At 40.6% G+C, this 23,026-nt stretch overlaps 7 protein-coding genes across 10 annotated transcripts; 3 read left to right on the top strand and 4 right to left on the bottom strand.

Moving 5' to 3' along the window:
* Nucleotides 1–1,110: 1,110 nt before the first annotated feature.
* On the top strand, nt 1,111–3,167 carry LOC106310550 (putative nuclease HARBI1). The gene has a single exon (XM_013747783.1). It carries the CDS (start codon nt 1,318–1,320, stop codon nt 2,899–2,901), a length of 1,584 nt encoding a protein of 527 aa, XP_013603237.1. The 5' UTR covers nt 1,111–1,317; the 3' UTR covers nt 2,902–3,167.
* An 806-nt stretch (nt 3,168–3,973) lies between these two features.
* LOC106306159 lies at nt 3,974–11,618 on the top strand. Of its 3 annotated transcripts, none has more exons than XM_013742659.1 (14): nt 3,974–4,256; nt 5,139–5,667; nt 5,740–5,980; nt 6,472–6,761; nt 7,307–7,486; nt 7,568–8,275; nt 8,388–8,482; nt 8,571–8,630; nt 8,714–8,802; nt 9,236–9,688; nt 9,794–9,868; nt 10,050–10,120; nt 10,219–10,276; nt 10,399–11,247. In XM_013742659.1, the coding sequence occupies exons 2-14, from the start codon at nt 5,267–5,269 to the stop codon at nt 11,245–11,247; spliced, it is 3,570 nt and encodes a 1,189-aa protein (XP_013598113.1). In that variant the 5' UTR covers nt 3,974–4,256; nt 5,139–5,266. The 3 variants fall into 3 exon arrangements, with proteins under 3 accessions (XP_013598113.1, XP_013598122.1, XP_013598107.1); XM_013742668.1 differs by having other exon boundaries at nt 3,976–4,256; nt 8,385–8,482; nt 9,794–9,865; nt 10,399–11,618; XM_013742653.1 differs by having other exon boundaries at nt 3,977–4,256; nt 8,385–8,482; nt 10,399–11,618.
* Nucleotides 11,619–11,739: 121 nt separating this feature from the next.
* Nucleotides 11,740–13,709, bottom strand: LOC106306175 (patatin-like protein 8). Of its 2 annotated transcripts, none has more exons than XM_013742680.1 (2): nt 12,288–13,709; nt 11,740–12,211 (listed from the first exon to the last, which is right to left on the bottom strand). In XM_013742680.1, the coding sequence occupies exons 1-2, from the start codon at nt 13,569–13,571 to the stop codon at nt 11,894–11,896; spliced, it is 1,602 nt and encodes a 533-aa protein (XP_013598134.1). In that variant the 5' UTR covers nt 13,572–13,709; the 3' UTR covers nt 11,740–11,893. The 2 variants fall into 2 exon arrangements, with proteins under 2 accessions (XP_013598134.1, XP_013598144.1); XM_013742690.1 differs by having other exon boundaries at nt 11,740–12,208.
* A 1,035-nt stretch (nt 13,710–14,744) lies between these two features.
* On the bottom strand, nt 14,745–16,988 carry LOC106321245 (mitogen-activated protein kinase kinase 2). Its single transcript, XM_013759576.1, has 7 exons — nt 16,829–16,988; nt 16,642–16,726; nt 15,922–16,281; nt 15,656–15,838; nt 15,357–15,580; nt 15,226–15,271; nt 14,745–15,137 (listed from the first exon to the last, which is right to left on the bottom strand). Exons 1-7 carry the CDS (start codon nt 16,903–16,905, stop codon nt 15,018–15,020), a joined length of 1,095 nt encoding a protein of 364 aa, XP_013615030.1. The 5' UTR covers nt 16,906–16,988; the 3' UTR covers nt 14,745–15,017.
* A 357-nt stretch (nt 16,989–17,345) lies between these two features.
* Nucleotides 17,346–18,984, bottom strand: LOC106344282 (pre-mRNA cleavage factor Im 25 kDa subunit 1). The gene is made up of 7 exons (XM_013783692.1): nt 18,648–18,984; nt 18,518–18,563; nt 18,314–18,407; nt 18,154–18,227; nt 17,948–18,034; nt 17,755–17,865; nt 17,346–17,649 (listed from the first exon to the last, which is right to left on the bottom strand). The coding sequence occupies exons 1-7, from the start codon at nt 18,821–18,823 to the stop codon at nt 17,578–17,580; spliced, it is 660 nt and encodes a 219-aa protein (XP_013639146.1). The 5' UTR covers nt 18,824–18,984; the 3' UTR covers nt 17,346–17,577.
* A 158-nt stretch (nt 18,985–19,142) lies between these two features.
* Nucleotides 19,143–20,506, top strand: LOC106304623 (WD repeat-containing protein VIP3). The gene is made up of 2 exons (XM_013741028.1): nt 19,143–19,560; nt 19,760–20,506. The coding sequence occupies exons 1-2, from the start codon at nt 19,222–19,224 to the stop codon at nt 20,384–20,386; spliced, it is 966 nt and encodes a 321-aa protein (XP_013596482.1). The 5' UTR covers nt 19,143–19,221; the 3' UTR covers nt 20,387–20,506.
* On the bottom strand, nt 20,442–22,280 carry LOC106304601 (threonine synthase 1, chloroplastic). The gene has a single exon (XM_013741003.1). The coding sequence runs from the start codon at nt 22,158–22,160 to the stop codon at nt 20,583–20,585; it is 1,578 nt and encodes a 525-aa protein (XP_013596457.1). The 5' UTR covers nt 22,161–22,280; the 3' UTR covers nt 20,442–20,582.
* Nucleotides 22,281–23,026: the final 746 nt, after the last annotated feature.

Below are 23,026 nucleotides of genomic sequence, written 5' to 3'. Positions count from 1 at the left end.
CCTTCTAAAAATTGTAATATCCGGCGGATATCCGGATTCAGATTTGGATCCTTAAAATAAATAAATAATAATATTAATATACATAAAATATTAACAATAATTTAAAAATAAAAATATATAGAATGTTTTTAATTATTTCTATGTATAATATTACAAAATTTACATAAAATTTATATATACTATTATAAAAATGAAAATATATTAAATAAAATTAGTTTTTATATATAGATATTACTATTTTTGAAATAGTTATTAATAAAATTTACGGATCCGGATATCCGGACTAAAAAATCAAGATATCCGGATCCGGATTCGGCTTTGACGGATCCAACATTTTACTATCCGGATCCGGATTCGGCCTTTCCGGATATCCGGATTTTCGGATCGGATCCGGATCGGATCACGGATCGAATCCGGATCTCGGATAAAAGTTCCAGGCCTACATATAACTATATAATAAAATTAAGCTAGAAACTTAAGTAACATTAGAACCAAAAACAAATAAATTAGAATAAAATGTTTATAAGTTTCTCTGACTAAATTTGACTTTTTGACATTTACTTTTGTTTCGTAGATAAGGTTTGCTAAGCTTTTGAATTCAGAACTTTGGTGTTTTCCACAGTCTCTAATGTGTGTTAAGCAACTCAAACTAACATTATTTTCGATTCTCAACATAGTCAATACTCATAATCTAAGATAACGTAGCGTTACATCTTTACGAATACAATATTGTTTCTAAACTAAACCCATAACATAGTTAAAGGATATTGCTAAAAAAAATTCTTTCGGGTGTCTTCGAGAAGACTTAACAGACCGACCATTCATTATAACTAACATAATTTTTTGCCAGATTTTATAGTTAATATAGCCGAGTAACATATTGTTAGTGCACTACTATGCATATAGAATCTAATATAGTTATAACGCCTTAATCAAACATGTTTTTCTTTTTGTCTTTACATGAGTTATCAAACAAGTTTTACGCGGTGCAATCTCTCGATGAAACAGTGACCAGTAAACGCTTTATCTAAATAAAAAAGCGGACAAATAATAATAAAAAACTTGGAAAAAGAAAGTCAAGTCACCGTCAAACCCATCCCCTCACCGCGTTCACACGTTCACGCGCTTCCTTCGTCTCTGCAATCTTCTCTTCTCGGCAGACAAATAAACCTTTTTTTTATATAAACGTCTGAAACCAGAACCATCGAAATTCAAACACTTGGGAGCTTTCAAGTCTGATTTCACATCTAAACATAAAGTCAAACACTTTTCAAACCCAAAAAAAAAAACACTCGTCAAAATCAGGATCCTCCTTTAATGGAAATATCTGCTTTCCCATTTCCATACCTACAAGACGACGAGTGTTCCCATTTCCTCGGTCTATTTCAGGACATGGACTCTTCTTCTCCTTCTGATTTCGGGTTCGAAGGTTTTGGTAACGACAACAGTAAGAAACGACCAAGAAAGGAAGACCAAGAAGAAGGAGCTGGAGCTGTGAATGGTAGTAGTAATAAGCCTGCCTTTGGAGATATACTCGCGACGCTTTTGCTACTAGACGAGGAAGCTAAGCATCAGCAAGAGCAGTGGGACTTTGAATCCAATAGAGAGAAGTCTCTTCTCGAAGCTAATCACAGGGAGAAAGTGAGAGCAATGGATGGTTACTACAATCAATTGCAAGGTCATTACAACACAGCTGAAGAAACGGATGTTACTCCTCCAAAACGTGCAAGAAGATCCGCCGTTGCTGCTGCTGTTGTCTCCGCGGTTGCTTCCGGTGAGGAAGCAACCACCGCTCCGGTTCAGGCGACTGATATCGCTAGCGGCTCCGGGACAAGTCACAGGAGGTTGTGGGTGAAGGAGCGTACCACGGACTGGTGGGACAGAGTGAGCAGCCCTGATTTTCCGGAGGAAGAGTTCCGGAGAGAGTTTCGGATGAGCAAATCCACGTTTAATCTGATATGCGAGGAGCTGGACGCGACGGTTACGAAGAAAAACACGATGCTCCGCGACGCGATTCCAGCTCCGAAACGCGTCGGCGTTTGCGTCTGGCGTTTAGCTACTGGAGCTCCGCTGCGCCACGTGTCGGAGCGGTTCGGGCTCGGGATCTCCACCTGCCACAAGCTGGTCATCGAGGTCTGCCGCGCGATCTACGACGTCCTCATGCCGAAGTACCTCCGCTGGCCGTCGGATTCGGAGATCCGATCGACTAAAGAAAAATTCGAATCGGTCCATAAAATCCCAGACGTCGTGGGTTCGATCTACACCACGCACATCCCCATCATCGCTCCGAAAGTCCACGTGGCGGCGTATTTTAACAAGAGGCACACGGAGAGGAACCAGAAGACGTCGTACTCGATCACAGTCCAGGGAGTGGTCAACGCCGAGGGGATCTTCACCGACGTCTGCATCGGAAACCCCGGATCCCTCACCGACGATCAGATCCTCGAGAAATCGTCGCTCGCGAGGCAGCGCGCCGCGCGCGGGATGCTTCGCGACGGCTGGATCGTCGGGAACGCGGGATTCCCGTTGACGGATTGGCTCCTGGTGCCGTACGCGAGGCAGAATCTGACGTGGACGCAGCACGGGTTTAATGAGAACATCGGCGGGATTCAGAAGATCGCGATTGAGGCGTTTGAGAGGCTTAAAGGACGGTGGGCTTGTCTGCAGAAGAGGACGGAGGTTAAGCTTCAGGATCTTCCGTATGTGTTGGGTGCTTGTTGTGTGTTGCATAACATTTGTGAGATGAGGAATGAGGAGATGGCGCCCGAGATTAAGTTCGATGTGTTTGATGATGTGACTGTGCCGGAGAATAATATCAGATCTGCGACTGCGTCTAACAAGAGGGATCAGATCTCTCACAATCTCTTGCATCGTGGCTTGGCCGGGACGAGGACTCTCTAGCTGAATGGACTTTGTTTTTCTCTTTGAACTGATTTTTAATTGCAAAATTCTTTTTCCAGATTAGGAATAAACATAAGTGTTTTAGGTAATACTTTAGATGAGATTTGGATACAGAAAGCAATAGTGGACTTGAGTTGTTTTTGTTTGTAATACTATTAGCATTGTGTAATCTATAGTTTATGTATTCTCTATAAATTGAATTTGAAACTTCCAAAAAATTGGTGGTAGAACAAGAGTTAGCATATGTTAATGTATACACCTTTGAATGGGTCACAAAAGGAACAATCTCATATTCTGAGTGGGTTGAAACGAACATATAATCTATACGAGGAAAAGAGTTCTGTGTTTGCCAATCGTTGTCGTAAGTTCTGTAAGAATGTTAATATAGGATCTGTTATATGTTTAACATGTTAGTGTCATCATCAGAGATAAGCATGTTCCTTAATCATTTTTTTTTTTGTATTTTTGGATGTAATGAAGGGTAATACAACAATCTTACATGCATTTATCTTCTTTCACCGGGCATATGCGGTATTAATTTTTAGAATTTGATGTTAAATGTTCGTGAACTATATTTGTGAACAACATGTAACACTACCTCATCATAAGTTTCATTTTCCTAACTCAAACTCTTCTTTCAGGAGTCCATCTTTAGTTGTTAAAGATATTATTCCAGTGAATCCTTTCTTCTGTTTATTTATACACAGAACCTATATCTTGAACATAACTGAATATTAATTTAATAGATAAGCCAATGATTATTAGTCAATAAAACACGTTGTTGGGTGGAGAAAGCTAGTCAATACTCAATAGTAATAATTCAACAATATTTTACCTTAAAGATCCTAATTACGACTTCAAATGATGTAATTGTATTGTACAAATCTGAATGCTGTTAAGATGACATCAAAGGATAACCAGAAATGATTTTTCATTTATTTATTGATATTATTCAATTGTTCGGACAATATATATATACAGTTAAAATCGTCATTCGTCAATCGTCACAGCTTAGAGAAAAGCCATTTGACTCTATATTACCAAGTTACCCCTACACTCACCATATGGGACCGATCTTCCTCTAAGTTTATCCAATGGGTAATATCGTAATTTGATAACAGCCAATTTTTCCCCCATTGCCGATCAAAAACAGGAAACCAAGGAACGCGCGGTTCGTCTCGATTCCGTCCTCTCATGGCTGTTGCAGGGACCTCGTTCGATTTCGATTTCGATTTCGAGCTCTTCCTTTGAACGATCTAATCTCTCACTATCTCCGTGATTTCTGGGAGAGATTCTGTAACTGCGGGAAAACTTTTTCAATTTTTTTGGTTCTTCGCCGTGATTTTGATTCGAAGGTTTGTTCTCTCTTTCTCTGATCTCTGAAGTTTGATCCGGGTTCTAGGGCTCCGTTTCTGTGGGTTTCTCTGCTTATTGAAGATGATTGACTTCGTCTCATCAAGTTCATTTTTTTGATTCGCATCTCTTCTAGGGTTTTCTTGTGCTGTGATTGAGTTTCCGTTGATCATTTTAAGCTTTGAATTATAGTTAATTTTAGTTTATTGGGCGTTTTGTTGCAATGAATTTTGAAAACACGAATTTTTCAAGAGAAGAGTAAATTGAGAATCATATGTCTGAAGTTGAAGGCATTTTTGTTTCATGATTAGTATGCAATGTGGATTACGAAGGGAATTAAAGGAATTACCTTTCTTTCATCTCAAATTGATTACGGTGTTGTTGATGATAGGTACTGGTGTTTTTTTTTTTTACTATCCAACTTTATCATATGCTTTAGATTAATAAGAAGTGAATTTATAAGATCTTTGAACACATTTCAACTGGATCTATATTCTTGTTTACTTCACTTTCCAATTTACTATAACTTTTCGCATTTTTGTACATTTGCTAAATTTTGTAGATTTTTTTTTTCATTATTGGTTTAAGCTCTTCAATTAGGGTAGTAGTAGCTTAGTTGCTTAGTTCTTAGAAGAGAAAGAGTACGCGATGTTATATGGCTCTGAACATGATTCCGGCACTTATGAATCCTTGTGTTTCTATTTATGTATAGGTTTGAGAGTTTTGTATTTTTTTTAATGATTTTTAAGACTTGGTTAGTACAAATGAAATTATATGCCTTTTACTTGCGAATATATGTTTTGTCTTCCAGTTCCATTCTCGTGGTAAATTGTTCTGGGGGATTCTCACTGAGGTTTTTGCTTCCGTTTTGTGTCACTTTGCAGGTGCATCTTCTAATAAACGTGCCAGCTGAGAATTTAGCATATATGTGCTGCAACTCGGCAAGCTTGTTATGTGCCACTGCGTGTGTATTGTTTATAAATAAAACAGTGGACTTGCCAAAGCTAAGGGAATGTCAGCACCTGGGAAGTTTGATTATTCTTCTGGTGGACCAGATAGGCCTTTATACAGGTCTAACTTAGCTTCACCGATGGAAAGATCTAGTAGCTTTCGCGAGACGATGGAGCATCCTGTCTCATCTTCTCACGCGAGCATGTTGAGGACCACTTCACCATTAGCACAAACCGATGTTACAAATTTCTTTCAGTGTTTGCGTTTTGATCCTAAGGTGGTCGCCGCAGATCACAAGTCCATTCGTCAAGGTGACTTTAAGCGTCATGTGAATATTGCTCTTGGAATTCAAGGGGATGAATCTCCAAGCACAACGCCGAGAGGGAAGTTAACTCCATCCCCTATACCAGAAGAGATCAAAAGACTAAAGGCTGGTCTACGTGAAAACAACGTGAAGGCCAGGTAGTTTATTACAATAAGTTGATAAATTTTGTTCGGAGTTCTGTTCACCTAATTGAATTTTTGTTGTTGCAGGGAGCGTGTGAAAATCTTCAACGAAGCTTCGTCTGTATTTAACAAGTTTTTTCCTGCTGTACCTACAAAGAAAAGGTCTCGGCCAGAAGGGTTTTCCAATGACCGCTTGTCTTCAGGGCCAAGTTTAGTGAAAATGGGAAATCAAGGTCAGACTCTGCCTGGTTGTTTTGAGCTTGATCAGCAAAAGGTGGACGAACGACCTAAAAGTGGTGCATTAAATAAACGGACACGTACTTCCATGGTAATTCCTGATTCTTGTTTGACAAGATATGCTTTGGTGTATTATCTTTGTGGAGCTGTTTGCACCAAGGATATTGGGTTATACTTCTAGCTGAACAGACCTGTTGTGTCATGATGTAGTTTTCTGTAGGAGCATATATTGAACAAACTATTGGTGAAACTTTGGATGGTTATCATAGAAAAAGCTAGAAATGGTAGTAGCAGATAATTATATAGAAACTTCTTCGTATAAGTTAGTTGTGCTTCCAATATTCAATGCATATGAATGTCATATTCAAGTCAAGGATATATTACAGAACATTAGTCCTGCTAGATCTACATTTCCCAGTAGTTTTTTTCGTTCATATTCTGACATTAAAAAATATTCATACCGCAGGATGCTGTTCTTAATTATTGATTCTAATTTTCTAAAGCATTGGGCAGTTTTTATTTATTTATTAAATTGGTAGGTACGAATTCAAAATATTTTAATTTTGCTATTATGTAATTCAGATGGATGTTCGAAGTAATGCTATTGTTCGGCAATCAGCTCTAGATAGGGATAAAGACTCAATAAGACCTTCAAATCATACTGCAGTCCAGGGTGAAGATCGATCTTCAATTGGTATTGATAGTTGGGAAAAGTCGAAAATAAAGAAAAAACGATCTGGCACTAAAACAGATGGTCCTTCTAGTTTGGCCTCAAACAAAGCTGTTGATGGTTATAGGGAGTTGAAGCAGGGCATGCCGAAATCAGCTGGTGATTCCAGGTTAAGATTGAATGGTGACTCAAACATGTCAAGGTATGTCTTACGGTGACACGTATACTGCATCTGAATAATTATTAAATCCAAGTCGATATGTTCTTAAAAGCGTACTTCCATTTAACCTGTTTTTATGTAGTTATTAGCCATGTCCCATGCAAGTTATCAGAATATGTGCTATTTTTGCTGATTTACATTCTTTCCTTTGTAGATTAGTAGGAAAATATTCATAAATGGGATGTCAAATAATTAAATGGATAGCCATTCGTTGACTACTTAAAAATGAATAATAGGTTCCTATAGAATGTAGTTGACCATTCCTATAGGATGTAAACATAAGATTAATGAGCCTTTATGCTCCCAAGAACAAGAGTGCCTTTATAAACCTACGCAATGACCTTAATTCGGCTATTGCATGTGATTATGGAATTTAGGTTGGTGGCTGAAGATCCTTTGTTTAATTGAGCTTAATCTCTTCTCTCGCCTATCATTCATTTCTCCGCCTTCTGTCAATGAAGGTTATTGCGACTCTGTTTTGTTGGTCATTCAATTGATTAATGTTTCTGTTCAAATTATTTGTGTAGGCATGGGGCGGTGAATGGTGCTGTTCCATATGGAAGATCTGATAGCTTCTCTCAGCAGACAGGTTCGGCAGGGCGTTCCTTGATCTCCAGGGATTCTGATCACAATTCGATGTACAATGAGAAGAGGGAACGAGCTATTGGCTCAGATAAGGAAAGGGTGAACCACAGGGCTATCAACAAGTATGTGTTAACAAACTCGCTATCACACACCTGTCAATTTTTCGCTTCTCCAATTTTTATAATGCCGTGGGTTCATTTCAGGTCAAATATTCAGGATGAATCCAATTCTCCAAGCCCAACTTCAAACCCAAAAATAAGTGTTTCATTTCGTGGTCCGAGATCAGGATCAGGGCTACCGCCGAAACTTTCTCCGGTTGTCCATAACACTCCTTCTCCAAGTGATTGGGATATTTCTGGCTGTACAAACAAACCTCCATTGTTGTCTGGGGTTCCCAGTCGCAAGCGTATGACATCAAATCGGTCTTCATCACCACCTGTCACTCAATGGGCCGGTCAAAGACCACAAAAGATATCCCGTTCCGCAAGGAGAACGAACTTGATCCCCATCGTTTCAAGCAATGACGACTTTCCTTCACCAGATAACGTGTCAGATGTTGGATTTCATAGACGCTCGCCAGCAGCTTCTCCGCAAATGAAGTTTAAAGCTGAGAATAGCTTGTCTACAACAGCGTTATCAGGAAGTGAAGAATCTAGCCCCCATGAGATCAAATCTAAAGACAAGGGAAAGCAATCTGATGAGGTCGATGGGAAAGCTGCTCTGAATGTTCCTAAACTCTCCATCACTGGTTTACAATCCAGGAAAAACAAGCTTGGGGACGGTGTAAGGAGACAAGGAAGGACGGGCCGCGGCTTTGGTTCAACAAGGGCTGTCAACCCAATGGGAGTTATGAGACATGGAACAGCAAAACAACTTCGCAGTTCAAGAAATGGTTCTGACACGAATGAAAGGTAGGGAACCCTGCCTTAAGTACTTCTCTTTTCCAATTTTCAGGTATGTGTAAAAGTTTTTGGTTTCATGAGGTTTATCTCCTAGTTTAATAACATACGCTCTCTGCAGTAGGGTAGGTCGCCCACCCACTAGGAAACTCTCTGACCGCAAAGCTTACAAACGTCAGAGAAGTACATCGTCAAATGCTGCTCCAATCGATTTTCTTGGTCAGTTCAGTTAATCAGATTTGTTCTTTCGCATGATTGATTTTTCTTCTTTTCTTTTGTTAATGATTCTTTTTTTTCATTTACCTAGTTGGCTCAGATGATGGGCATGAAGAGCTACTAGCTGCTGTTAACTCGGCTATAAACTTTGGTAAGTATCCGTGATCCTCGTTTATGTTTATTTTTTTTTCAGATTTTCTTCTCTAGAATAATTTGTTTGGTTCTTTAATGCAGCTCAGAATTTTCCTAGCTCTTTCTGGAAGCAAATGGAGCGATACTTTTGCTTTATATCTGATGCACATATCAATTTCGTGAAACAGCTGGTAATTCGTTATCCTGTATAACAATATGATCAAGATTATACTATTCAGACCTCCTAGTTTAAAGGATGTGACAGATCAGTTATAAATGTTTATATGCGTATGCGTAGTACTTGATCGGTGTATACTACTAACGTTCTACGTCCTGCGTAGTAATCTAGTGGGATGGGATGTAAATGTGCTGCAGAGGAATACTCTGGGGCAGATTTGTAATTTCGATAATACTAGGAGATTTATTATGCGCGTGTATAGGTTGGTTTCATTGGGGAAAAAACGAAAATGTGTAAATGGTAGGAAATTTGTAGATTTGCTATGTTGCGTGATCTGATGATAGATTGCATTTTCTTTTGCCTTTCCAAAGTTTGGTGAAGATAATTACAGCTCTAATATACCGACTCCTGATTTTAGATAAATGTGATACCATTTTCTCTGTCAGGGTGACCGCTCCGCCATGGGTACTAGTACTACTACACCAGTCGGGACAGCTTCAGATTTCGATGGTCGTGACATATTTCCCGAGGAAGTTACAACCAGCAGAGAGGATTCTAAAGCTGCGCCTCTTTATCAGAGATTGCTATCAGCTCTGATTTCGGAGGACTCAACAGATGCAGATTTACAATTTGGAGCGGAGGATGAGTCAGAACTCAATGTTTTGAACCATATGGTGGAGTCCAATGGTTATAGGAGTGATAGACTGGAATTTGATGAGCTAGAAGATGATGTGTCTGTTATGACGCTCAAGGGTGTTAATAGCTCAGCTCAAAATGTCAATGGAAGATTTTCAGATCATTTATCAATGGACTTCTCAGACATTCCATATGAAAATTTGGGGATAGATGAGAAGATTTATATGGAAGCTCAGTCTATTGGAATTTGCTTGGAACCCATGGTATATTCCCCAATCCCCAGGAGTTCAATCACTTTAGAAATACTGCTTACTGATGTTCTTGGGTTTGGATTCTGATTGATGTGTTGTCATTCTGTTTGCTTGCAGGCTAATATTTCAAGCGTGGAGGATGAAGGAATTGTTGACGAGATCAAAACGCTAGAGGAGGCCATCTACGAGGTGGTATGTTTCCTAACATGTTCTTATCATACCTTTTCTTAAACAGCTTAACGTTGCAAATTATGATTTTACCGCTTTAAATCTACCTTGTTCATTTTTATGTTGTACTTGTGAAAAAAAACAAAACTTCTACTGTGTACTCAAGATAGCTAACTTTGTGTTGTTGTCTATCTTAAAACTTAAGGGTTGTAAGAAGAAAGAGATGTTGAATCGGCTACTAAAGCCTGCCTTAGAAATGAAAGAACGTCAGGAGAAGTATGAATTTGTCTTTCTTCTGCTTTTCTTGCACGCCCTTAGTGATCTTGACTTGTGTGTGATCTAACGGTCTGTCCTCATGTTTTTCCCTTATATAGGGGGTTTGACCGGCTCGGATATGAAAAACTCGTCGAAATGGCATATCAAAAGAGCAAGGTGAATTCATTATGTTCTCGTAATTGGTTAAACTATTCAGTTTTGTTTGCCTTTTCAGATACCCTTTTCCAATTTATTCCAAGTTCATGTTTTGATAATTCTGTGGATATTTTGTTTTACAGGCAAGTCGGCGCCATCACTCCGCAAGTGGAAAGAGTTCGGCTAACAAGATATCAAAGCAAGCCGCATTTGCTTTCGTGAAAAGGACGCTTGCAAGATGTCGTGAATTCGAAGAGACAGGCAAAAGCTGCTTTAGTGAGTCTACATTTAAGAATACCCTCGTTACCGGGCTGACACAAATCGAAGATAACCCCATGGACAAGGAGCCGATGGGATCACAACAACCGAGCTCATCATTGGCATTACGAATGACGCATGACACGGAGAATTACGCCAATTCTTCTGGAAATGCTTTACGGGAAGAGAAAGATGAAACAATGTGGTCAAACAGAATGAAGGAGAGAGAGCTGCTACTAAATGATGTGGGTGGGGCACCACTTTCAAGCAGTACAAAAGGAAAGAGAAGTGATAGGGACAGAGATGGAAAAGGACATGCTTCTTCATCAAGAGGTGGAGGAACTAACAAGGTTGGTCGCCCTGCACTGTCCAATAATGCCAAGGGTGAACGGAAAACAAAAACAAAACCGAGGCAGAAAACAACTCCGATGTTTTCTTCTCCTTCTACTTCTGTCAATAACCTGGAGCAGAACAGAACATCACAGTCCAAACCAACTAATAGCAACAACAGCGAGTTTAGTAACTTGGAGACACTGGACGAGTCAGAGCCTCTCGACCTATCTGGCCTGCAGATACCGGACGGTTTAGGTGGTCCAGATGATTTCGATGCGCAAGCAGGAGATCTAAGCTCATGGTTGAACATCGATGACGATGTGTTACAAGATAATGATATAGATCTCCTTGGACTTCAAATACCCATGGATGACCTTTCAGACTTAAACATGATGGTATAAGCTCCCCTCTCCATCATTAATTATGTACAGTCCCGTCTGTTTTGTACCATTATTAGCGACCAAGAAAGGAAAAGGAAAAACAAGTTTTGGTCCCCCAGAATGAATAACCAGTCACCAGAATCGGTTATTCGGGTTGGCTCCCAACAAACCAGCCGATATAGCTTCATCATCGTCGTCGTCATGTGTAGGGGTTATTTCTTTCTCTCTTTTCTTATAGTTCTTGATTACTAGGGTGGTGAAACTGTTTTTGTTTATTGGTGGTGAATTTGGCTCCGGCTGTTAAGATAGGTCGGTAGTTAACTTACAACGTCAGGAAAGAAAGACTGATAGTAATGTTGTGTAGTGATATATAGATAAGTCTCAGTTTTCTTCTTCTTCTTCTTTGATCTCTCTGGGATTTTGTAGCTTTCATAAACTCAGAACCATTATTGTTGCCTCTGTACATACATTTTATGTTCCTTCAATAAAATTAAGCTTCTAATAAATAAACATGTCACAAGATAATTCTTTTGTTATTTGTATTTCTGTAAATGTACTTTCTTATGTAAATGGCAGACATAAAAATCTCAACGTTGAAGCAAAAGAAAAGCAAAAAAAAAAAAAAACGAAGAAGCACAAAAATAAGCCTCCTTTACAAGTAGTTTTTTCACCTTTCTTTAGATATGAGAGTGAGAGTTGCGTTTATAGCGTTGCGGTTGGTTTTGGACACAGCTTGCTTTAACGTCACGGTTGGTGACGCGCTAACACTTCGTCTTTGCTGCTCTATCACAAGCTCGCTTGCGAACCACTCTAGTTTATCCGAATTACTCATTTCACCGATCCTTTTGCCACCGAACAAAACCGATTCAACATTGTTCTGCTTCAACATCTCATCAGCTATCTCCGTCAGTTTCTTTACATTCTCTGCTCTTGGATCCGTGTCCACGTTCGGCCCACAAGCTCCTAACCTCGATCCGTTTGCCTGCTGCACCACAACATTTTTTTCCAAATGATATTTTCAAACAAACGCAGAACGCAATATAAATGGAATTGAAATAAACCTGAATGCGAACGTAGTTACTGCTACGGTAAGGCCCAAAGCCCATAGCAACAGCTTGATCAACAAACTCAGCAGAACCATCACCAGAGATCCTCGCCATGGGCCTGGCCCATTCTTTTACCCGCCAGTTTTTAACTTGCTCATAATCATAATTCACTTCGAAAAGCTGACCAGTCCCAAGCGACAACACCAACATATCCTCCACTCCCTTAACCGCCGGAAACTCCTGTTTGTTATGAAACACGTGCGTTATCGCCGCCGCCGTCGGATTACTCATCGCGAGCCCACCTCCAACCGCAACGCACCGCGTTTTTCCATCGACGGAGGACGTGCGAACCGGATCGAACGTCCCCGGCTCCGCCCACGTGGCGCGGCAGATATCTCGGAGACGGAAATCGAAACTGTCGCTCTCCAGCGCGTCGGCGCGTGAGAACAGAAGCGGCGCCGTGCTGGAGAGATCGTAGCAAGAGATGAGAATCGGTTTCAAAGTGTCTTTAAGCGTCAGATCAGCGAACGACGCTTTCATCGCTTTCTCGAGCTTCGCCGTCGCGGCGGAAACGGAAGAAGACGAGGAGGATCCGGATCTCATGACGCGTTTGATCGCCGCTCCTGCTCCGCCGCCTCCTCCTCCTCCGCCTGATCTGTAGAAACTCTCCGCGTTGTCCACTAGGAACTTCCACGTGTCATCCGCCTTGAACATCGGGCGGTTACCGTCTCTAGTCGCGAACATCATCGCCGAGAACACCCCTCCGATACCTGATCCGGCGGCGACGTCGAAGTAATCCGCGATCCGAGCGTTTGGATCGCCGGATTTCTCCTTCAGCATCTGCTCAAGATAGATCAGAGATTTTCCCGCCAAAAGACCTCTCATCCCGCCGCCGTCGATGCTCAGCACGCAGATTCTCCCTCTCGGGCTCCTGAACGAAGACGGAGTCCCGGGGAGAACGACGCCGTTTGGAGTCAACGGCGATCTCGGAGAAGGTCCAGCGTCGGAAGAATCAGCACCGGGTCGTAACGGACTACGAGGGATCCACGATAGCCTCGGGTCTTCGTAACCGAAGAGGAACTTGCTCTCGAGAATGGAGAAGATTTCGTAGCTGAGCTTACCATCGGAGGAGTCGATGAACGGTTCGTGAGATCGAGCTGTCGATAGCGTTGGACTGGCTTGAGTCCTCTCGTGGTTTCCGGGAGTGTTGGGAGCTGTGTGGTTGGCGAAATGCTTCTTCTTCTTATTCTCCTTGGAGGAAACAGCCAGTGGCGGTGGCTTATCGTACCGTCGATACATCAGAATCGTTTGAGAGAGTGTGTGAGAGAGAAGTTAGCTTTACACACAAACCTTTGAATTTTGAAGCTAGCAAGAAGACATGAAGGCGTATGCGTAAGTTAGCATGACATGGTTAAGCACTACTCGTGTACTCGGAAAGTCTCGCACGCACGTCCGACACCTCTCCAGCAAATTAGATTTTTTCTTTTCTTATTTCGGTTTTGGTTGAATATCTTAATAAGCGTTACCAAATTATCATGGTCGGCAGATATACGAATTAATTAAGAGATATGAGTGCATGTTTAACGAGTTTTAGTATATGTTTTGAGAGAAAGTGAAACAGTCGTTAAAATATCTACACCACTCTGTTTCTTATTAAATTGCAAATAACGTATTTCGCATTTACTTAGATGAATCTCAGTTACTTCTCACATCCAAACGTTTGGTACCAAGGGTCTGACTGGTTCAAACGCAGCGGTTGCGGTTGCAGGAGTTTGCAGATGCGAGTGGTTGCAGTTTCTAGCGGTTTTAAGAGATTTGTACGACTGGTTCTGCGGTTAGAAATTGGTGCGTTTGCGGGATACTTATGACTGGTTAACTACCAAATACAACAGCGGTTAAATAATAAATGAACAATATTTATATTTTATATAATTATAAAAAATATCAAAAATCATAATATTATAATAAATATGAAAATTATATTTAGAAAGTTATAGTTTAAAATTTTTAATATTATAGAAAATATTTTTATTTTAAAATTTTATAATATTAATTAAAATATAATAGATATATTTTAGTATTTTTATAATTTCAATTTAAAATTTTTATTGAATATTTTTATTTTTGTATTTATATGGTTTTTGAAAAAAAAAAAAAAAATTATCCTCCCGCAACCGCAAACGTTAGCTGAAACCAGCTTTTGATTTTAAGAGATTCAGAGCGGTTTGAAACGATTTGTAGCGGTTTGTTTGATTGTTTCGAAACACTGTCAACCGCTAGCAACCGCAAAAACTGCGTTTGCCGGAAAACCAGTCAGACTCTAAATTAATAACGTAGCTTATTTATTTAAACTCAACACAACACCCCAAAACAATGGTGAATTGATTATTCAAAACTGAAAAATAAACCACAAGGATGAAAAGAAAAAAAGAATGCAGTCAATTTTGAAACATTAAAAGAAGAAAAAAACACTAATAAAATAATGAATCTTCTTTTTCAACATAACATTCCAATCCAAAGTATCTCACTTATGAGAGCTCCAAGTGGAAAATAAAAAAATAAAACTGAATAAGGACTCTCATGTAGCTCATATTATCAAAATACAGCAACAATACAAATATATATATATATATATATAGTAGATGATTAAGATCATTTTTTTAACTGGAAGTTAAAGACAAAGAAACCTCAGAAGATAACAGTAACCACCAGATGATGAAGATACTATTTGTCTCCCTGGAGAGCTTAAACGGAGAATGTACCAGACAGATTCTTAAGCGTTGCAAGCGGAGACCCTGCATTTGTAAAGTATGACGCGAGGTTGATCTCCGAGTTGTTGTCGTATTTCTTCACGAAAGGATGTTCCTGAAATGTTTTGAGGATAATGATTATACACTTGAATTGGATAGAAAAGGGATGTGAAAAATGGATTTATATTATTTTGAAAACAAACCATTAGTTCCCTAGCAGAGCTTCGACTGTTTGGGTCCTTTTGCAAACTGAAAAGAGAGTGCAGAGTTTAAGTAGAATATCTTTAAATTGGTATTAATGATGAATGAAAAAGATAAAGAAAGAGTATATTACCAAGTGGAGATGAATGAAGATAACTCAGGGGAGAAGCTTTCTGAAGGAAGAGTTGGTGGTGGTTGGTCCACGATTGCTTCCATCAACTCGAAAACACTGCTCCATGTTTCCTCTTCATCTGGTGGCAAATATGGGAACTTCCCTGTTGCACATTCAAGCACTACTAATCCCAAGCTCCATATATCGCTTTTGTTACCGTACTTGTTCCCAACGATCCTCTCTGGCTGTTAATGAGGATATTGTTTCATAAGTGTTTACTAGTCAAAATGCTCTCAACAGAGACAAAAAGAGATACTTACAGACATATAGTTGTAAGTCCCGACAAAGGTGTTTGCTAAACCCGCGGTGTTAGTCATAACGGTACTCACACCGAAGTCAGTGATCTTGACCTCTCCTCTGTGGTTGACCAACAGATTCGATGGTTTCAAGTCACGGTGGATGATGTGCTTGTCATGATGAAGATAGATCAGTCCCTGAAGCACCTGTTATCAAAGAAAATCACAATCACTCAAACCGATACATTAAAGGATTGGTTCATTGATGCTGCATCTATGGTGCTTCTTACTTGCTTAAAGATGGTAGAAAGATAGGACTCAGGGATGGTTTTGACTGATTTGAGAAAGTCTTCTAGAGATCCACCGTCCATGTACTCCAAAATCAGCGAGATTGCGCCATTATCGTAAAACGATTGGTACGAGGTAACAAGGTACGGACATTGTGACGACTGGTTTATTTTAAGCTCTTGTGCAATTGACTTGCGAATCGCTTCATCGACGTTTAGTTGAATGACCTTTAAGGCGAAGAATTGACCAGTCCATTTGTGTTGAACAAGCTGCACAACACCGCTGCTTCCTTTACCAATGACTTTAACCATGTCCAAATCGGATAAGCTCAACTCATCATCCGCTGGCTTAATCGGAGACAGCTGAAAAAACACACACACAGAAGTCACAAAGCGGAAAACAGAGATTACAAAACAGTAAAGTCATTACAAGACGCGAGCTTTAGTGATGTGATATCTATCTGAAAGCTAGAAAGTAACCATCTTGAAAAGACAGACGTCAATCATTAACAAGACATGAGCTTTAAATGTGTTCTCTCTATCTAGCAATCATAAAAAAAGAAAAAGACAAGAGCTTTAAGCTGTGTTCCTGTCGAGAAGCTAAAAAAAGTAACGATCTTGAGAAGTTTCCCGATTATGATCAGATCCAACAACCACATTACAATCGAACTCCCTCACCCACTAACATCAGTAAGCCTAAAACGAGAAAGAAAAGAGACTAACAGCTTCAGGCTCAGACTGAGAGACGATTCGAACTCCGTCTTTGTTGACTCGCAGATCTCCATCCTTGAACGTACCGCTCTGCGTCCTACAGCAAATAACACAAACCCTAGGATCACTCCAAATCCACACACGAAGACATCTATCAATAGATCTACTGAGAAAGAGAGAGAGAGAGAGAGATAGATACAAGAATTTGGTGATGGATTGCTCGCCAGCAGGAGGGATTGAGAGCTTGAGATTATTGCTGAATCCACCCTTCTTCATTTCGTCTTCTTCTTCCTTCTTCTCCTCGTCGCTTTCCCTTTTTTCTTTTTTAATTTTCTCGACTCAAATCAAAAGTCATTATATAAAAGTAAGACTTAACTTTATGCGTAATCATGGAGACTAGTCAGCACAATGGAAATGAGAAAGAAAGATCAGTCAATCTCATGTTAACGACGTTGACCAACGACTTCGATGACTTTGCTTTACCCGGTTTTTTTTTCGGACCGAAGCTTAAAATTAGACATTTTAACCGGACTTAAACCGGTTCTTTCCTGTGTACTTCTCAAAATCGCTCTGTTCACACTACAAAACGCAAACGCCAATTGATTTTTGGATTGCTAAAACTTTGAGCAGAAAATCATTTGCATATATAACTTAAACGCAAACATTTCTTTTCTTTATTTGTCTATTTATATAATTATTTTACAAGAAAATACATATTAGCATACATGTCTTTCTTTTTTTTTTTTAACCACAGAAGCATACATGTCTACAATATTAATAATCACACACACGCATGAAGAAATATCGTGTAGAATAATAAGTCTATATACTTCACGTCTACTACTCTCTAATCAATTAGAACAAGCTTTTACCACATCCGTACATACATTAGTATAATCTCATACAAAAGATTTCACCAAACATATATAATCACACGAGGTTTGTTCATCATATCTCCATCATGTTGAATGAGAACTTGGAAAGAAGCTTGGGAATCTGCGATATGATTGGCCCATAAGTCTGCAAGAAAAGAAAAAAAAAACATCATATCGATAACGCATGTAATACGGTTGAATATAAGTTTACTGCGCTTTAAAGTTCACTATGACTGTAAGATACGCATACCTTTTCATTTCCATGGAGTTGGCACAAGGGAACAGCGAGGAGCTTGAAGTTTTTAGGCACGACAAACTGTTGATGTAGCGCTAGTCTCCCAAGAAAAAGCTTTAAGCATTCCTGAACAAGAAAAGATGAGGATAGAGCAGTGTTAATTAAAACAAGAATCTTTTACTAACATGGAAGTGGGTACTAAACTAACCTTAGGGTGTTTCACATTGGGTGGCAAGAATGGATACATCAATGTCTCAAAGTTTGGTCTCCACCACTTCCCTATGCATTCTCCTACCTACATCAATTTTGCATACAGAGAGAGAGAGAGAGAGAGAGAGAGAGAGAGATACCATTCTTAAGACATAAACAAACAGAACATAAAAACACTAAATAAAAGAGTCTCATCGTTCCTACCTCCAAACCCGGAACAAGGACATTCTCGTTAACCGAAAGCTTTGATGCGAGTTTGCGTTTCAGACCATCAACATCTAAGATTTTTAAGAACAAAAAAAACTGATCTCAGCATTGAGATTTGAGCACAGATAAAGAAGTTACAAAAGAGCAAAAGTAAAACCTGATTCACCGGGTCTCAAACGACCACCAGGAAGCTTGAAAATGGAGTTTCTATACTGAAGAAGCAAAACATGAGGATGCTTGAACAACTCAACCTGATAATATATCCCCAAACCATTTTTACATGTTATAAAACCATTCTCCTTCTGTAATCTTTTCTTAAAAAAATCCCTAATTTAGCTAATCAATCACAACAAGAATTTACCAGAAGAACAGCTTCAACGCAAGTCCTCAATCCATGAGCAGCGTAACTACAAAGAGAAAAAAGTTACAAACTTTAGCTACAAGTTCAAACACAAACAAAAACCCATATGATCAAAATCACTCGAAATTACTCTGATTTCAATCTGACGACACGATCAGCGATCATCTCGTCCTTGACGCGAACAGCGTCTCGCGAACCGAAGTAGTAGCTGCTAAGTGGGTATAAATCTACCATCGAGCCCTGGTTTCTTCTCGTCGCGTTCTCTTCGCTGCTCTCTATATCTAAAACTGGTGCTTCTTCACCCATAGTTCCCCCCAGGAAAGTCCAAAGACAGAGATAGCTAAAGCTATCACCAGGACAGAAGAGTGAAGAAAGTAAAAGAAGAAGAGATGTCGTAGTATGATCGGTGAGACGTGGCGTCTCCAGAGAGCTCTTCTCCGCTAAACGGTGCTGATAGCTGACGCCGGCGAGAATGTGAGAAGGAAAAGAGTTAGTGGTCATCGATATTGGGCCTCTTATAATGTTAATGGGCCTTTAGCGGTAGGCTTTTGATCAAGCAGTTTATTGATTATAACTACAAAAAACGACGTCGTCAAAGTTAAAAACGGGACGGTGTTAGGGTGTGAAGAGAATCAGAGGTTTTGCTTCTGCTTGTTCACTTGGAGAGACCGTAACAAAAAAGCCTTTTTAAAAAACCTAAAAAGATGAAACTCGCAGGCCTGAAATCGATCGAGAACGCGCACGAAGATTCCGTTTGGGCGGCGACATGGGTTCCGGCGACGGAAGAACGACCGGCGTTGCTTCTTACCGGATCTCTAGACGAGACGGTGAAGCTATGGAGAGCGGACGAGCTGGATCTAGTGAGGACTAACACAGGACACTCCTTGGGAGTAGCAGCTGTGGCGGCGCATCCTTCCGGAATCATCGCAGCTTCCTCTTCACTCGATAGCTTCGTCCGTGTCTTCGATGTTGACACTAATGCCACCATCGCTGTTCTCGAAGCTCCTCCTTCCGAGGTTTGGGGTATGCAATTTGAACCTAAGGTAATTAAGGTTTTTAATAATGCTTAGAGTTTATTTGGAATTGTTGAGTACTCAAATTAGACAGTAACTTGATTGTGTTTTGACTTGTTGTCTGAAATTACTTTAGATCAACTTCAGATTTGCTCAAATCAGACAGTAACTAACAAGGCAGTAGGCTCTACTGCTATGTGCTAACTTAATCATTTTAACATGTTACAAGGGTACAATCCTTGCTGTTGCTGGTGGAAGTAGCGCCTCGGTCAAGCTTTGGGACACTGCGAGCTGGAGACTAATCTCAACTCTCTCAATCCCACGTCCTGAAGCACCAAAGCCTTCTGATAAAACCAGCAGCAAGAAGTTCGTTCTCTCCGTTGCTTGGTCTCCCAACGGGAAACGCCTTGCTTGTGGTTCAATGGATGGCACGATCTGCGTCTTTGATGTTGATCGCTCTAAGCTTCTTCACCAGCTGGAAGGCCACAACATGCCTGTAAGGTCCCTTGTGTTCTCCCCTGTAGACCCGAGAGTCCTCTTCTCCGGATCAGATGATGGGCATGTGAACATGCACGACGCAGAAGGGAAAACGCTTGTGGGGTCCATGTCGGGGCACACGAGCTGGGTGCTGAGCGTTGATGCTAGCCCTGACGGTGGAGCTATAGCAACAGGGTCGAGTGATAGGACTGTGAGGCTGTGGGATCTTAAGATGAGAGCGGCTATTCAGACAATGAGCAACCATAATGACCAGGTTTGGTCTGTAGCGTTTAGACCACCTGGTGGAACTGGTGTCCGTGCTGGTCGTCTCGCTAGTGTCTCTGACGACAAGAGTGTATCGCTCTATGATTACTCATGAAAAAGTCCTGTTTTTTTCTTACTTTTATGCATTCAGGGCACTTATAACAATGTAATCTGCAAGAGTTTTTTTCTGTTGGTTCAAACTTTGCTTGAGAGCTTATTATAAAACTGAGAAACAGATGAAAGAGCAGTTTAAGAGTACACAAACAAACGTCTAAGAGTTTTCAAAAAAGGAAAGAAGATGGGTCTGTTACTTATGACCTAAGTGTCTGACTTCCTAAGTAACTCTTGAGAACATCCATAACAGCTCCAAAATCAGCCTTCACTTCAACAGGAGGGTTAGAGAATCTGCAAGCCATGTCAGGAATAGCTTTGGAGTGATAATCAATCTTGGACTGAGTAAACTTCAACCCATGAGCAGTACTCACAACAACAGTCCTATCAGTCGGCGCAATCACTCCTCTGTTCCTCAGCTTAAACAGAGCAGTCAACGCCACACCCGTATGCGGACATATAAACATCCCAGTAGAATCCGCCTGCGCCATCGCATCCATCAGCTCCTCCTCCGTAGCTTCCTCCACAATCCCGTCGCACTTCTTGAGCGCATACACAGCTCTATCAATAGACACAGGGTCACCAATCTGAATGGCCGAGGCGAAAGTGGTGCTCGCAGTCATGGGCTTGAAGTCCTTCCAGCCAGACTTGTAATGCAAGTAAAGAGGATTCGCATTAGCAGCTTGTGCACACACCATCCTAGGGATCCTATCAACGAGTCCAAGCTCTTGACACATCTTGAAACCTTTGTAGAAAGCATAGATGTTACCGAGATTGCCACCGGGAACAATCACCCAATCAGGAACCTGCCAATCAAACTGCTGAAGAATCTCAATCGCTGCAGTCTTCTGCCCTTCTAACCTCAAACTATTCAACGAGTTCGCCAAGTAGATCGGTAACTCGGCGGTTATCTCTCGAATAAGCTTCATACAGCCGTCGAAATCAGTGTCGATGCTGAGAACAAACGCGCCGTTAGCTATCGGCTGAACAAGCTGAGCCATCGAGATCTTGTTCGCAGGCAAGAAGACGATGGAAGGTATCCCCGCGGATGCGCAGTAAGCTGATAGAGCTGCTGACGTGTCTCCGGTTGAAGCGCAACCGACTCCTACAACGGGACGTTTCATTTTCCTTAACCGGTTAACTTGGCTAACCAAAACGGTCATACCGAGATCCTTAAAACTTCCGGTATGGCTAATCCCACAGTGTTTGACCCAGAGATCGTTCATCCCTAGAAACTTTTTACCGAACCTCTCGGCCCAGAAGAGGTTAGAGTTTCCTTCGAAGGCCGAAACGATGTCGTCGTCGTCGATCTCGGGTAGGACCCACTCTTTCTTCGACCACACGCCCGATCCGTACGGCCACGTGCTTTTGCCGACTCGCGAATCGAAGAGATCGCGCCAGTACGCGCCGTCGAAGCGCTTCAGAGCCTCCATGTCGTGCTCGACGTCGAGGAGGCCGCCGGAGCGGCTGCGGTAGACGATCTCGTCGAGGGAGTATTGCTCGCTGGATCCGGGGGGAGCGTTGAACGGGACGTATCTGGCGGAGAAGGGATTCGCGGCGGTGGAGCGTTGGAGACGTGCGTCGTCGCGGATGGTGTTCTCGGTTCGGCGAGGCTTGGTGATTGTTTCGATCGGTGTGGTGGTGTTGTTTCCGTCTGCGGGGGAGGTGCATGAGATGAGGACGGGGCGGTGGCGGAGGAGAGGGGAGGAAGGGTGGCGGCGGAAGAGGTCATGATTAGGGCTGACAGAGGCGTTGAAGGAGAGACAAGAGGAAGCCATTTTAGAGATAGAGAGACAAGTTGAGATGCGGCGGAGGACTCTTTGGGGACACACAGAGAGAGAGAAAGCAAGTGACGACTAATTTTCAGATAAATAATACTCTGATTATTTTAAACCGGAGATTTTTTAGAACCGGAAGTTATAAAGGTTTAAGCATTTAACATATGGGCGTAACGATCTTTGGGCCCATGAAACCCTTCAAATATCCAGATTCTTTTCCATATTTGTCCCCTCTTTGTTTGTTTTATCAGGTAATGTAGATCCTTTTGACTAGGCAATAAAATATCAATATTATCGAAAGAGAATTAAACATTTGAAAATTTTCTTACTTCATTAATTAAATTCTTTTTTTTTTTGTCTTTTTCAGTTGCATTTATGAAATATCCTAAAACGAATAAAACTGTCTAATTTATTACTTGTCTTTTCAGTTACATTAATGAAATATGTTTAAATGAATTTAAATTTCCTATTTTATTGTTTGTCTTTTTCAATTTCCTTAATGAAATATCCTTAAATAAATTTGGACATAATGTTATTTAATCAACCAAAAAAACTCATGAGTTATCCTTACGTGCATAATTTTAATAATGGAAATTTTAAAAGACGTGCATCTTTAAAATGTTACCTAAAACATGCAGCATTAATATATAACATGCATCAATAAAACTAGAATTTGACTCACACAATTGTACGGATATTATTTTCAGTTGATTAAATTTAAATATAATTATTTATTCAAAAAATATTTAAGAATGACTACGGTTTTAAAAATTATATGGTATTATTTGCTCATAACTCATTTGTCATTTGATAAATTGTTAGAAAGAAAATTTTAGCATAATATAACTCAGTTGTCATTTGCTAAA

Source organism: Brassica oleracea, chromosome C1, assembly GCF_000695525.1.
Source record: "Brassica oleracea var. oleracea cultivar TO1000 chromosome C1, BOL, whole genome shotgun sequence".
Lineage (NCBI taxonomy): Eukaryota > Viridiplantae > Streptophyta > Magnoliopsida > Brassicales > Brassicaceae > Brassica > Brassica oleracea.
This window is presented reverse-complemented; position numbering and strand designations above follow the sequence as displayed.